The sequence below is a fragment of the Nelumbo nucifera genome, chromosome 2 (genome assembly GCF_055504915.1).
Source record: "Nelumbo nucifera cultivar China Antique chromosome 2, China Antique-T2T, whole genome shotgun sequence".
In the NCBI taxonomy this organism is placed as follows: Eukaryota; Viridiplantae; Streptophyta; class Magnoliopsida; order Proteales; family Nelumbonaceae; genus Nelumbo; species Nelumbo nucifera.
The window spans coordinates 73,576,920-73,593,389 of record NC_142650.1 but is presented as its reverse complement, the minus strand read 5'-3'; the positions used below and the strand labels follow the sequence as shown (position 1 = coordinate 73,593,389).

Below are 16,470 nucleotides of genomic sequence, written 5' to 3'. Positions count from 1 at the left end.
GTACATTTCAGAGAAGATGCTGTATGAATGACACAAGAAGGCACTGATGGGATGATTCCTACAGATGGATTGTACAGTTTGTAGGATAGTCCGGGGAGCGAATTACTGTTGGATTCAAAAGGTAATTTCCTAACCACGAAAGTGGAACGGTCCCCATGGAGAGTTTCTTAGCTGGTTGACAGGCTTGGAAAACACGCTATAAACAACCACAGTAAGATCCCCTTTGACTGGAATGCTCAAAGATGTATGCACTGCTGGTTGCTTACTGGCTTCAGATGAAGAAGAAGCAGGACCCCGTGAAGAGTGCATCGAAGCGTGGTGTTCAGACCGAGAAAACATCGAACCGTAGGGACCAAAGAAATATGTCACGAGTGTATGACAGGGGTCTTATCCCGCGCCCCCGTGAGGAATGCCTAAACGTGCTTGGCGTCTTATCGAGGGGGTACAGCGTATACGTCGAAAAGCATAAACCTGTTTCGAGAGCGAGAGTAAGGGTTGCCAGTTACCGCTCCGAGCATTACCCAGCGATATGAAGAGGACTGGCCTGGACCATTCGCACCGCATCGCATTCAACACGCAAATGAGATGCTCCTCGATTGGCGGCCATTCTCCGATCGCACATGTCTGACAGGAAAAAGCTAGGAAGAAATTCATGGGCTACCGCCCTTGATCGCGGAACCATTTGTTGGATAGTTTGGTCTACGCATTAAGACAGCAGAGCCGCTTTATTAATATACCCCATCACAGGTATGGCTTTGAGTTCCGTTCCACCCACCCGAATGAGCGAGCCCTTCGGGAAATGCTGAGCTATCCCTATGGACCCAAAAACCCGGAGTTTGGCTCGAAAACAAAAGAAGGAGATGCGCTCGAGTACGGAAACCCGCGAGTCTCGGCAACTAGCCGGAACGGCCGAAGACCGCTACCTCTAGAAACAGCAGTAGTCGCTAACCACGCCATACTAACTGCGACGGTGGCTCCATACTGGAAACTTCTAGTCGAGACCAGAGAAAGAACGGCTAAATACAGGCATTTAAGCCACGGTTCAAAGCCAAGGTTAAAACAGTCTGCAAGCCTCTCGATATCGGCCACGCTATAACTTGTTTCTGGCGGGGGATCCAGGTGGTGAATCAGAGCTGAAGGCGGCCCTCGCTCAAGCGGGTTGTGAAGATGTTGTTTGTGTTCCGGGGGAGCTATCTAACTTACCATAAGTAAACCAATAAATCAACAACTAAATGGAAACGTAGCTATCAACGCGTCAGGTTGCTTTGAAAATTTGTATTTAATTTTAGTCTATTATAACAGATATATAAGAATTTCTATCTATATATTTGTTTTTCTAAATATATATGTATATAATTTCTAGGACGAGCTTAGGGGTTGCTTAGCATGGGCCCTACTTGCTAGGGCTGTCATTGGATTTTGAAAGTCTGATGCCCGATTTGACTTCGTATTCGAATTTCCTGGATTTGTATGTTAGAACTTGCATTCGATTAATAATTGGATCAAATGTGGATTTATCCCCATCCGATCCGACTAAAATCCGAGTCCAATAGAAAATTATTATTTTATGTATATATGTAGTATAATTACGTATGCATATATATATTATGTATAATTATATAAAGCTTATAATTGATAAGTTTGATATTTTATATTTATATACATTTATTATACATAGATACTTTAAAAATAATTAGTTTTTTAACTTTTTTTTTATTTTTTTGGTCATTTTAAACATAATAAGATGGTTGCAAATTAAATCCACATCTGACCCAAAATCTGGCATAATAATTTGATGCAGATGTAGATCTTGCGATTTCATAATTGAATGTGGATGCATATGCAGCTAGATCCAATTTGAATCTGATCCATTTACAGCCCTACTACCTGCATTATGTGTGGAAGTGTGGGCTTGGTGCAAACCATATCTAGCTCAAAAGAAAATAGTTGGTTGAACCCAAAAATTTGTAGGTCTAGCTGGGTTGAGCACTTGGGCTAAGTCATAATTGATCTTCCCTAATTTTGCCATTATTTTTAACAACCCTATCAATATTAATTATTTTTAAACATAATTCAAATGTATTTTAATTTTTAATTTTTAATTCATGAGAGTAAAATTCTCTCTCTTTGGAAGACAATAGACTGATAATGGAAGAGACCTATAGAAATATGCTAAACTAGATTAATGATGGAAGGGGTGGGACCTTTGGCTTAGAATTCTCTTTTATTATTTTTAGGTATTTGACTATTTATTATCTAATTTATTAACTAATTTTTAACTAACTAATTTCTAACTAACTAATTAGGTATTCAAATGTATTATGATGTTTTTATTTGACTGTTAACTAATTAGATTCCAAAGAAGCCCAAAGGATGATGAGCAAGAAAGAAAGGGTTTTGAGAAGGAACTTAAAGAAGGATTTGGAAGAGGTCCTTCTGAGAAAGGAAATTTCTTGGAGGCAAAAGTCAAGACATAAATGGGTTAAGGAAGGGGATGGGAACACAAAATTTCTCCATGCGTTGGCTAATGGGAGGAGAAGAAAAAATTTCATGGCTAAGTTAGAGGTGAATGAGGAGGAAGTAACAAATCAAGATGAGATAGCAAGGTTGTTTGTGGATCATTTCAAATCAATCTATAGGAAACCCTTGAATAATAGGCCAACATTGGAAGATTTGGAGTGGATCAAGATATCTGAAGAACAAGTAAACTGGTTAGAAAGGGATTTTAGTGAAGAGATTAGACAGGCGGTGTTTTCAATGGATAGATGCAAAGCACCTGGTGATGGCTTCACAATGGATTTTTATCAGGATTGTTGAGATATGGTTAAAGAAGACCCTTGTTGGGGTGTTTCAGGAATTTGCAGATAAAAAAAGGTAAGTCTTGGAGTTAATGCAACCTTCTTAGCCCTAATCCCAAAGAAGATAGTTGCAAAGGACCCTAAGGATTATAGGCCAATTAGTCTGGTGACTAGCATCTATAAAATCCTGGCTAAGGTGTTGTCTATGAGAATTCGAGTAGTACTACCATTCATCATTAGTCAAGCACGAGGTGCTTTCGTGCAAGGAAGGAAAATAACAGATCATATATTAATAGAAAATGAGAGTGTGGAGGACATGAGAAAGTCGGGGAATCAAGGTTTTGCATGTAAGCTAGATTTAGAGAAGGCTTATGATCTTGTGGATTGGAGTTTTTTACTAGAGATCCTTGGGTGTTATGGCTTTGGAGATAGATGGTGCAACTGGGTGAAGGGCTGTATTAGTTCTTGCCATTACTCGGTCTTGGTTAATGGGGTGGTCAAAGACTTTTTTCTAGCTTGTAGAGGCCTTAGACAAGGTGACCCAGTCTCTCCGTTTCTTTTCACCTTAGTGGCAGATGTTTTCAGTAGATTGATCTCTAAGGTAGATAGGGAAGAGGAAGTGAGTGGTTGGAGGATAGGAAGGAACAATGTCTGGGGTAACCCATCTACAGTTCGCTGACGATATCATAATATTTTGTGAAGGAGGTGACAAGAAAAAGGTGAGGAACCTTAGAGCATTGTTACAACATTTTGAGAAGGTCTCCAATTTGAAGATAAGCTTGGATAAGAGTTGTGTGGTAGGTGTCAATTTGAATGAGGGGATTATTCAGTCTGTGGTAGATTGTCTAGGTTGTCCCGTTTCTTCTTGGCCCTTGCAGTACCTAGGTCTCCCTTTAGGGCTAACCCAAAAGAGAGTAGTTTTTGGAACCCAGTTTTGGAAAAGTTTGAGAAAAGATTAGCTGCTTGGAAAAGAAACTATATCTCTATTGGGGGTAGAGTGACTTTATTGAGAGCCACCCTAGCGAACCTACCGGTCTATTTATTATTCATTTTTAGGATTCCTAATAGGGAGGCTAAGAAGCTGAAGAGATTAATGAGAAATTTTCTTTGGGAGCCAAGGGAGGAAAAGAAAGATCATTTAATTAATTGGGGAAGAGTCTATAGGAGCAAAGAGGAGGGTGGACTGGGGTTAGGAAGGGTAACTCTCAAGAATAAAGCCCTCTTGGGAAAATGGTTGTGGAGGTGGCCTAAAGAAAGGGAGAGGTTGTGGCACGAAGTGATAACTAGTATACATGGAAGACTTGAAAACGGATGGGATGCGGGTGTATCAAGACAAGCAACGTTGGCTCTTTGGAAAGCAATCCAGAGTATCCTCCCTCAATTTCTCAGCTTTGTCAGGTTTGATGTCAATTCTAGTAACCTTGTTTTATTTTGGGAAGACACTTGGGTGGGGACTGTTGCTCTAAAGGACCAATTCCCGTCTCTCTATTCTATTTCCCTTTACAAGGAAAAAGTTATGTCTCATTTTCTCCCATCTCCTATATCACCCTCGTCCTTAACTTGGGATTTTGGCTTCCAGAGAGGTTTGAGGGATGATGAACTTAACAGAGTTTCAGATCTGTTGTCTCTTCTTGGCAGTGTCTTTTTGGACCCTCTTAGTGTGGATGTGAGATTATGGTCCCCTAATCCAAAAGGTTACTTCTCTTGTTCTTCCTTTTTTGAGTCCCTTTGCTCTTCCCTGAGTCAGTGGGGTTTTCCAACCAAGGAGATTTGGTATAGACCTGTTCCACCTAAAATTGTTACTTTCTGCTGGGAGGTGTTTTATAGAAAGATTAATACCTTGGACTGCTTGTAGAAGAAAAGGCCTTTCATGTGTTTGTCCCCTAACTGGTGTATACTTTGCAGGGCTAGTGGTGAGGATTGCTCCCACCTACTTGTATCTTGTTCTTTTTCTAGAGCTATCTGGAGTTGGATTTTTTCTTTGTTTGGGTGCAGGTGGAATTTGTCCACAGACTTAAGTCAGCTGTTCAATCCTTCTTTTTTTGTGGCCTACAACAAAAGGAAAAATGATGTGGAGATGTATTAGAGCAGCCATACTGTGGACAATTTGGGAAGAAAGGAATGCAAGGATATTCAAGGAAAAGGAAAGAAGCATTCAGGCTGTTGAGGATTGTATCTTGACTAGGGCCATTCATTGGTTGAGAACTATGGACTTCTTTCATACTTTTTCCTTTGATGATATTTGGAGAAATTGGATAGTGGTGGCTAGCAGCCATACAAGGAAGAATAGAGAATCTGCAGTGTGGACCCCTCCGCCTGAAGGATGGGTAAAGCTGAAATTTGATGCAGCAGCCAAGGAAACCCAGGCCCATCGGGAATAGGAGGGGTGCTGAGAGATACGGAGAGCAATATATTAGCCTTGTTTTCAGGCCCTGTGGGAATAGGAGACTCTAATAGAGCTGAGGTTTTAGTGGCGGTACAAGGTATTCAGATTGCAGAACAATTAGGAGTTCAGCACTTGGTAGTTGAAGGAGACTCTCAAATTGTTGTGGGATGGCTGACAGGTCCAGCTTCAGCCATGTGGCGATACAAAGACTTATTAAGGAAAGTCAACTGGCTTACAAGAAATATGACTGTTATCTCCCTTTGGGTGGGAAGATCAGCAAACACCTTAGCAGATGGGTTAGATAAGCAGGGGGCTACAAGGAAACATTTATTTTGGGCTGCTTTGTAATTGTATTTATGGCTAATTCTGTTTTTATTTTGATGCAATACTACACTGAAGATGTAACAGCTCGTGCCTCTTTTGGGTTCCCTGTATTGCCTTTTTTTCTGAATTAATAGATTATCTTCATTCATAAAAAAAAAGTTATTTGTTTATAGGCTGGGTTGGGCACACACCGGCCTTGAAATTTGTGGGCATGATGTGGACCCGGGCTCAGGCGGGCCAGATTAAAATGATCAACCCTAAGCAAATTGCTTTTGGTTTATTAGATTACCGAGGAGAGGAGAGAGAATAAAATAAAAAAGGATCTATAAAAAAAAAGAATAAAATAAAAAAGGAAAAAGAAAATAAAAAGGAAGAAGAGTTAATGAATTTTAAGGAATTTAATGAAGTAATTGAGATGAGAGAGAATTAGTTGAGTGAGTTATTGGAGGAGAGGGAGTTAGTGGAATGACTAATGAGGAGAGATAATCAAAGGAGTTAATGAGGAAGAAAAGAGTGTCAATGGTGAGTTAATCAAGAGATGAAAGTTTTAAAGACTTAAAATTGATTGGCTACTTGAGTAATTTTATTCAATTTAAAAAAATCAGAAAAACCACAAAATAGACAAATGGTAGGGGAGAAAGGGGAGCCATGCTGACATGGCATGTCTTGTTATATACATACATACATACATACATACATACATACATACATATCTATCTATCTATCTCTCTCTCTCTCTCTCTCTATATATATATATATTATATTTCTCTGTGTTTATTGCTACCTTATGAGTACGTGTGCAAGTCGGGCAGGTTGGGCTGCATTTATAGTCAACCCAGGTCTGGCCCTAAAATTTTGACTTAAGGCCCGAGTTGCTAGGGGTGTCCACGGTTTGGTTAACCCGAACCAAAGACAATTTTTTTTCAAACTGAACCGGTCCTATCGGTTTTTCGATTTCTCTGAACCGAAACCTAACTGGTACCACCAGTTAATCGGTTGATCGGTTTCGGTTTTTGACTGGTTCGGTTCTTTAGTTTTTTGGTTTTTTATATTTATAATATATATTATATAAATATATGTATAATATTACATTATAAATAATAAATGATATATAATATATTATAAATATTATAAAAATATATATAATATTTATAAATAGATTATTATAAAAATATATGTATAGTTGGGTCGGGCTCAGGTCAGGTTCAAGTTACCTAAGGGCTAGGCCCAGGCCTGGCCCAAAAATAAAAAATCCCAACTTCTTGGGCCTGAGCCCAGCTTGAGGACTGATAATCCAAGCCCAGCCTGTGTAAAATTTCGGGTTGTTAGTGTAGGGGTATTTCTGTCTTTATACTTATGTTGAGGTTGCTGATCTGTAATATTATATTAGAACTAGTGTCCCTCACTTAAATAAGGGCACATGTGTCTTTTCCATTATATTAATAATATAAAAACATGTCTGGCCGAATGGGAGAGTTACTTTTTCCCTAATTCGGACCAGACTTTTCTTCTCTTTTTCTCCTCCTTTCTCTCTCTCTTTCTTCCCTCTTTCTTCCTCTTTCTTCTTGACTGTTATCAGACTAACAGAACTCAAAGGCAGGCTGAATTATAACATGGTATCAGAGCTCAACTAAGCAACTCGGATCTGCCCAGATTTCTGTTCTCTGCGCACTCAATCTAGGGTTTTCCCTTGATTTCTCTGCTATCGATTGGAGATAAGGGAAAGGGCTGAAAAGGAGTTGTCGCCCTCTTCCCTTGGAGGTTTCTATGCCTCCAGTTGTGTCTTGTGTGGTCGTTGCTGTGGTTTCTAAGAAGCCCTCCCCTAATCGATGAAGAGAAGAGGGCTGATTTGTGTGGTGCAGTGGGTGCCTTGTGTGGACTGATTTTCTTCTCGTGTGATTTGTCTTTCATGTGATGAGGTAAGAGATTTATGTGCATATTTTCTGTTATGAATCAAATAGGAATTATGTTTCAGATCGTATGATTCGAAGGAGTGGTGCTCATATAGTGGTGAGATTTCAGGTAGTCGTAGGGTAGGGTTTGTGGTGTAAACAATGCAATCTTCAGCAATAACAAGTGCTGAAACCAGTGTGATTAGTGTGATCAAATAGTGTGCAGTGTGCCGAATTCAGTTATAACAGAATTCAACAATGGGAGATAACAGTGATAGCAAATCTAATGTGATGATACCTACTGACTACCTGAATGTTCAAATGACCTCCATTAAACTGAATGGAGAGAATTATTTACCTTGGGCTAAATCTGTAGAAGTTTTTCTGAAGGCAAAGAAGAAGGTGAAACACATAAGGGAGGAGAAAAGCTCCATTGATTCTCATGAGTATGAAGACTAGGAACAAGAGGATGCACAGATTATCACGTGGTATGGAATAGTATGGAACCCAAGATTAGTGTAAATTTCATGTTTCTTGACACTGCCAAAGATGTGTGGGACCATGCTAAGAAGTTGTATTCTGGTCAAGACAATATAACCAGAGTATATCAGCTGTATCAGGAATACTTTAATCTGCAACAGGGTAATTAGAGTCTTTAGTTGTACTATGCTAGTATGAGAAACATCCATAATGAGTTGAATGTTTCTCACCCCCTCACTTCTAATGTCAAATTCAGCAACAACATAGTGAACAACTTGATGTGACTCGATTTTTGGTGGGGCTGAAATCTGAGTATGAACTAGTACAGGCTCAGATACTAGGAGGGTCAGCTCTTCCTTCTTTAGAAGAGGTGTTTGCTCGACTTCGGAGGACTTCTATTGGATCTATTGAGAACTCTAATGTCTCAAATAGATCAGCCTTTGCAGTGTCAAGGGGCCGTGGTGTTAGAGCTGGAGCTCAAGGAGCTCATTCTGGCCGGGGTGGTAGCAGTGGTCCGGTATATGGCTGGAGTGGTGGTGGTGGACCTACAAATAACCGTGGTGGTGGTCGTACTGGAGGTAGAGATTCAGGGGGAGCCCGTGGTAGAGGACGTGGCTCAGATCCGAGGAGGTGTACTCATTGTGGTATGGATGGACATACCATAAATTATTGCTATGATTTGCATGGTCCACCCTCAACCTGGGCCAATCATGCCATGACTAGTGACACCAGTTCCAGTTTCAAACAGGAGAACCGTTCAGCTGATCAGATGCCTCTTACATCCACAGATGGTTCCGGGAAGGAGATGGTGAGTGTTCCACGTGATGAGTATGAGAGGTTTGTCCAATCCACATCTCAGCAGAACACGACTGCTTTCGCACACTCAGGTATGGCTTGTTTGGCATCCACACCCAACCCCTGGATTATTGACTCTAGAGCCTCCGATCACATGACTGGAACTCCAGGTGTGTTTTCTTCCCTCTCTCATTGCTCAACATCACAATTTGTTACCCTTGCTAATGGTTCCACATCCTCCATTTGTGGTGTTGGTAATGTTGACCTAGACCCTATAACCCTATCCTCAGTTTTGTATGTTCCTAAATTTCCGTTTAACCTTATGTCTATTAGTAAGTTGACCAAGTCACTTAATTGTTCCATTACCTTTTACCCTTCTATGTGTGTTTTTTCAGGATCTCAAGACGGGGATGAAGATTGGTGGAGGGCATGAAGCTGGTGGATTGTATTATCTTGATGGTGGTGGAAGAACATCAACAACTCTCCAGTCATCTCCATCTCCTCTCCAGTGGCACTGTCGATTTGGTCATCCTTCGCTGAAAGTTTTGAAATCTTTGGTTCTTTCGTTGAGTCAACTTTCTGTTTTAGATTGTGAGTTGTCAATTTGGGAAACACCATTGTGTTCCCTTTAGTTCTAGGATTGATAACCGTGTGTCGAGTCCTTTTTCTTTGATTCACTCGGATGTTTGGGGTCCTTATAAAGTGATGTCATACAATGGATATAGATATTTTGTCAGTTTTGTTGATGATTTTTCAAGGATGACGTGGTTCTATTTAATGAAAGAAAGAAGTGAATTGTTTACTATCTTTTAGAAATTCTATGCTGAGATTCGCAATCAATTTGGTGTTCACATTAAAATTTTTCATTCTGATAATGGCTGTGAATATTTATCTTCTTCATTTCAAGAATATTTGGACCAACATGGCATTATACATCAGACCTCATGTACCTACACCTCACAACAAAATGGGGTGGCTGAGAGAAAGAATCGTCATCGCTTGGAAACAGCACGATCCCTCATGCATCACATGAATGTTCCCAAACGCTTTTGGAGTGATGCGGCGCTTACTTCTTGCTTCTTGATTAATCGGATGCCCACGTCTATCCTTGATGGTCATTCCCCATTTACTACCTTGTTTCCCACCTTGTCTCTGTTTCCTCTTTCTCCCCGGGTATTTGGGTGTGTCTCTTTCGTCCATAATCTAGGCCTCGAGAACGACAAGTTAGATGCACGATCCCTTAAGTGCATCTTCTTTGGCTATTCTCGGACCCAGAAAGGGTATAAGTGTTACCATCCTAGTTCTCGACATTCCTTTGTTTGTGCTGATGTTACCTTCTTTGAGTCTACTCCGTTTTTCTTGGGGTCCGGTGATGCTTCTTCCTCCTCATCACCTCCCCCTCTTCCACTTCTAGTTGTCGATTTTGTTCCCCTTGTTGCAGCCGTGACCAAGTCCTTGCCTCCAGTGCCACCACCTGTTGAATGCCCACCTATCCGTCAAGTGTATACACATCGCCCACGTGTACCGGCTGCTACTTCTCCGGCCCCATCACCGTCGACAGATCCGACAATTGTCTCCACACTAGCCCCGAACCCAGTATCTGATCTTGATCTTCCCATTGCCTTGCGGAAAGGTAAACGCACTTGCACCCTTCATCCTATTTCTAATCATGTTTCACTCACTCACCTTTCTGCCTCCCATCGCCAGTTTATCTCTTTGTTATCCTCAGTTGTTGTTCCTAAGGATGTCCAAGAAGCCCTTGCCTCTCCAGGGTGGTGTCGTGCAATGGAAGAAGAGCTCTCAGCTCTACTTCATAGTCATACTTGGGACCTCACCGCTCTTCCTCCTGGGAATCTGGCTGTCGGTTGTAAGTGGGTTTATACTGTTAAGTATTTGTCTGATGGTAGTGTTGAGCGCCTGAAAGCTCAATTGGTTGCCAAAGGGTACTCCCAAACCTATGGTATTGACTACACAAAGACTTTCTCCCCAATTGCTAAGATAGGGTCGGTTCGTCTTGTGATCTCTCTTGCATCTATGTATGATTGGCCCCTATATCAGCTTGATATCAAGAATGCCTTTTTGCATGGTGATTTGCTCGAAGAGGTCTACATGGAGCAACTACCAGGGTTTGTTGCTCAGGGGGAGGATGGTAAGGTATGCAGACTCAAGAAGGCTATATATGGGCTTAAACAGTCTCCTCGAGCTTGGTTTGGTAGGTTCAGTGAGGTGGTAAAGAAGTTTGGTATGAAACAGTGCCAAGTTGATCATTCCGTCTTCAGTCATGACTCTCCGGCAGGAAAAATACTATTGGTGGTGTATGTAGGTGATATTGTTAATACTGGAAATGATAAAATGGGCATTGACAGGTTGAAGACTTTTCTATAGGAACATTTTCAAACAAAGGACCTTGGTAAATTGAAATATTTCTTGGGATAGAAGTAGCAAGGTCTAAGTACGGTATTAATTTGTGTCAGAGGAAATATGTGCTTGATTTGCTGGAGGAAACATGTTTGTTAGGTGCTAAACCAGTTGAAACACCTATGGAAACAAATACTAAGCTGAGCAGTGATATAGGTGAAGTGTTTGAAGACCTTGGTATACCGACGACTTGTAGGTAAACTAAACTACCTAACCATTACTCGGCCAGATATTTCATTTGCGGTTAGTGTGGTAAGTCAGTTCATGTAGAAACCTCTAGTTCCTCATTGGAATGCGGTTCTAAGAATTGTGAGGTATTTAAAAGGGGCCCCTGGTCGTGGTTTGATATACAATAGTGGTGGAACACTTGAAATAGAAGGGTATACTGATGCTGACTGGGCTTGTTCTATGTTTGATAGGCGGTCTACCACAGGTTATTGCATTTTTCTGGGGGGGTAATCTGGTGACATGGAAAAGTAAGAAGCAGAAAGTTGTGGCAAGAAGCAGTGCAAAGGCAGAATATAGAGCTATGGCACATACTGCTTGTGAATTAGTGTGGCTAAGGAACCTTCTACAGGAGATAGGATACAACATCAATGCTCCAATGAAGCTCTATTTTGACAATCAGGCTGCAGTTCATATTTCTTCTAATCCGGTGTTTCATGAAAGAACCAAGCACATAGAGGTTGACTGTCACTTTGTGAGAGAGAAGGTGCTGAATGGAGTGATAGACACTACATACGTTAATACAGGAAACCAGTGGGCAGACTTATTTACAAAAGGGTTGGGTCGGGGAAGAGTGGACTACATATGTAACAAGCTAGGATTATATGATATATACTCACCAGCTTGAGGGGGAGTGTTAGTGTAGGGGTATTTATGTCTTTATACTTATGTTGAGGTTACTGATCTGTAATATTATATTAGAACTAGTGTCCCTCACTTAAATAAGGGCACATGTGTCTTTTCCATTATATTAATAATATAAAAACATGTCTGGCCGAATGGGAGAGTTACTTTTTCCCTAATTCGAACCAGACTTTTCTTCTCTCTTTTTCTCCTCCTTTCTCTCTCTCTTTCTTCCCTCTTTCTTCCTCTTTCTTCTTGACTGTTATCAAACTAACAGAACTCAAAGGCAGGCCGAATTATAACATGGTATCAGAGCTCAACTAAGCAACTAGGATCTTCCTAGATTTTTGTTCCCTGCGCACTCAATCTAGGGTTTTCCCTTGATTTCTCTGCCATCGATTGGAGATAAGGGAAAGGGCTGAGAAGGAGTTGTCGCCCTCTTCCCTTGGAGGTTTCTATGCCTCCAGTTGTGTCTTGTGTGGTTGGTTGCTGTGGTTTCTAAGAAGCCCTCCCCTAATCAATGAAGAGAAGAGGGCTGATTTGTGTGGTGCAGTGGGTGTCTTGTGTGGACTGATTTTCTTCTCGTGTGATTTGTCTTTCAAGTGATGAGGTAAGAGATTTCTGTGCATATTTCTGTTATGAATCAAATAGGAATTATGTTTCAGATCGTATGATGGAATTTTAGACTGTAGTGTGCTAGGGTTTATGCTGTTTTTTTTCTTTGTGATTCGAAAGAGGAGTGGTGCTCATATAGTGGTGAGATTTCAGGTAATCGTAGGGTAGGGTTTGTGGTGTAAACAGTGCAATCTTCAGCAATAACAAGTGCTGAAACCAGTGTGATTAGTGTGATCAAACAGTGTGCAGTGTGCCGAATTCAGTGATAACAGAATTCAGCAATGGGAGATAACAATGATAGCAAATCTAATGTGATGATACCTACTGACTACCTGAATGTTCAAATGACCTCCATTAAACTAAATGGAGAGAATTATGTACCTTGGGCTAAATTTGTAGAAGTTTTTCTGAAGGCAAAGAAGAAGGTGAAACACATAAGGGAGGAGAAACCGTCCACTGATTCTCATGAGTATGAAGACTGGGAACAAGAGGATGCGTAGATTATCACGTGGTTATTGAATAGTATGGAACCCAAGATTAGTGTAAATTTCATGTTTCTTGACACTGCCAAAGAGTTGTGGGACCATGTTAAGAAGTTGTATTCTGGTCAAGACAATACAACCAGAGTATATCAGCTGTATCAGGAATACTTTAATCTGCAACAGGGCAATGAGGAGAGGGAGAATCATGTTGAAAACAGTCAGGGTAGAAGTGTGTGGACTATTTGGGTGGAAAGAAATTGACGGACCTTCTATGAGAAGTTCTGGTCAAGGGAGGAAATTGTTGAGATTATAAAGATCAAAGTTGCACGACAAAAAAAAAAAGTTGCACATTGGATGATAACACTTGGAACTCTTACAAAGTTTTTTCAGTGAATGATATAATTAGGGCATAGAATGAAGTGGCACAGTCTTCCAAAGAAAAGGAAAGGGTGGTAATGGAATGGAGGCCCTAGCAAGTAACAAAATAAAACTGAATTTTGATGGGTGTTCTAGGGGAAACCCAGGAATGGCAGGTATTCTAGTTGTCTTTAGAGATTCTTCAGGCAAGGTGATGGCTATGTATTCGGGACACACAGGGGTTGGAGACTCACTTAAGGCTGAGTTGATGGCTTTATTGCTAGCCTTAACATTTGTTAAGCAGTCTAACTTCGAGAACTTGGATAAGGGGACTTAAAACTGGTCGTTTCCTGGAAGGAATTGCCTTGGATTTTTAGGCGTGCCATTAGGGAAATAGAAAGCCTGTCAAAGGATCTGAACATTACTTTTGTTTGGGTAAGGGCTGCAAATGACTTGGCTGACACATTAGCAAAGCAGGGGGTCTATAGGCAGCAGCTGTTTTTGTCATTATTGTAACTCTTTTGATCCCGGACAATGAATCATTGTCTAGTGCTGTCATTTTTGTTATCTTATCTACATTCAATCGATGATTTCTTCTGCTATCTTATCTACATTTTCAGCTGTTGACCTCTCTGGTAAGTGCTGTTATTTTTGTTCTCCCATGAATCAACTTTGGATTATTGACTTTGGGGAGTCAAATCATATGGCTATTGCTTTTCCTACTTCTTCCTATATACCTTATTTAGGGAATAACTAAATTGTCATTGCCAGTGGAAAAATACTTAATAGTGTAAATTATTCTAAAATATATATTAAAAATATTAACCTTAATAAAGACGGGAAATCCAAGTGTTGGCATTTTTTGGATGTGTCTGACATTATGGAAGTGCCAATTTTTTTTTTTTTTTTGTTGGCTTATGCTTAGGGCACCATCAGCATGTTCTATGACACATAATAATGTGACTATTGGAAGGAATTGCCTTGTTATCTTGAGGTGTCTAGGTAACACCAGTGAGATGTTATTACTTATTAGAGCATCAATTCTTTTACATTCAATGAGTAGTTTTGTCATCTTTGTTGTTCCTTGTAGTGAATTCTATTTTAATTACATTAGGACATTGCTGGTTTCTAGTTGTTGCTACAATTTTCATAAAATGCTGTATTGCCCATTTCTTGTTGATCCATGAATCTTCCCATCTTATTTTAGACCTTTTAGATTATTAATGTACCAAAGTCACTAAATGTTGTACTTATGAGTGATGTTTCCCATTTACAAGTGATTCTTTGATGCCTTTCACATTATATTGTGCAGAAGTGGTGTTGCTTATATAGCAGCACATGACCTTTTTGTTTTGTTGAAATTTAGGATGCGGTGCGAGCAATTTGCCATGAAGTTGAGGCTTTGGTGAAGAAATATGGAAAACCAAAAATGCTTGAAGCAATCAAGTTACCTCCTCCTGAGCTATATAGGCATGTCGAAGTATGGCTTATGGCATGCCCTTCGGTTATGGGGGAAATACTATTTTCTATTAATTAGCATCCATTTCATTATCACTGCTGATAAGTTTTACTTCTATTGTTTCTGTTTATGGTGGTTTAGATCCATATTTACCATGCATAGGAAAGAAAATTTATCATTGAACAGGAAAAGGCAAGATGGATTTAGAATTTTCTGGTATCTGTGATTTTTTTACCCTGGACAAATTATAAGCGTCAGTTGGGTCATTTTGTGTACTGATATTCTCATCCATGACTAAAAAATTATGAATGAAAGTCAGAAGCATATTTGATCTTCCTGTAAACAAACTTGAACTTTAAAGATGGGAATAAGGATTTGTGTAGTCAAATCATTTTTTTGATAATCAATTGAAATTTTATTAAAACTAAATAAAGAGGAGCTAATACAACAGAGCAAGGGGAGGAGTAAAATCTCTTAACCCTCCCCAAGAATAGAACTTATATTACAATATTGCCCATAAAAGATTAGCTCTTCCCACCCCTTGGATGGCAAGTGCATCCGAAAGAAAGTTTGCACTTCTCTTGATCAACTGAAGCTTAATTTCCATGTCCTGGGTCTTCCATTTAAACATCTTTTCTCATTTGAAAACTTCCAGAACCTATTCTCTTCCTTTTGAAGCCATCCAATGGCCAATGTTGAGTCACCTTCTACAACCAATTTTCTGATATTTGATTCCTTCTCTCTCTTTCTCACTTCCAAAACTGCCAAAACCTCTGCTCTTAAGGAAACCCCTACTCCAATGGGACCGGAAAACATACCAAGATTTTTTTCTTCCTCATCCCTAATGTCTCCTCCTATACCTGAAGGTCTAGAGTTGCCTTCACTGCTTCCATCAAAATTCAGTTTTGTGAACCCAACAGCTGGAGGGGACCAAAGTGGAATAGTTACAGATTTAATGGGAGCTGAATAAGCCACTTCTTTCCAATTCTTGATAATATTTCCTGCTGAAAAACCTTCAGAGAGTTTCATAATCTTGACCCAATGGATCACCCTAACAGTTATTGCATCAATAATGACATCCTTCTTATTTTTTTCAGAGAAAATTCTTTGATTTCATTTCTTCCCAAACTGTTCAACAAACAGCTGTTCTTACATATTTCTCCAGTATTCCATTTCTTTTCTTTAAAGTCTAGCTGAAAGGGGAGCAAACACACTCTGTACATTTGGTGGAGGGGCCCACCTACAACCAAATAGAGAGAAACCAATTCCAAATCACTGAGACAAAGGTGTAGGAGATGAATAAGTGATAGCAACTTTCACCATTATCTTTACAAAGGATGCACCAATTCGGGGATAAACACCAATTGGGTCTTTTTCTTTGGAGCAAATCACAGGTGTTACATTTCTCCAGGAAAGCTACCCAACAAAAAAATGCTCCAATCCTAGGTGGGGTTGGAAAACCCCAAACTTCTTTAATTGGGAAAGGTTCCCCATGGTCAGATGAAGGATGCATTAACTCTCTAAAGAAGAAAGCATAGGAAGTCTAACACCACCCTTCCAAGACTTTAGTCAAAGCAAAGTCACTATTCAATTCAGAATCTCTAAGTGCCCTTCT

The 16,470-nt window shown here is 40.1% G+C and overlaps 1 protein-coding gene across 2 annotated transcripts in view; it reads left to right on the top strand.

The window, feature by feature from the left end:
- Positions 1-16,470, top strand: part of RIF10 (polyribonucleotide nucleotidyltransferase) — a 133,828-nt gene that overhangs the window by 39,090 nt on the left and 78,268 nt on the right. The window contains exon 9 of one of the 2 annotated variants that reach the window (XM_010268416.3): positions 14,763-14,876. The exons of the other annotated variant lie outside the window; for it this stretch is intronic. Within the exon in view, the coding sequence (XP_010266718.1) occupies positions 14,763-14,876 (114 nt within the window). The remainder of the gene's footprint in view (positions 1-14,762; positions 14,877-16,470) is intronic. 2 annotated transcript variants of the gene reach the window in all.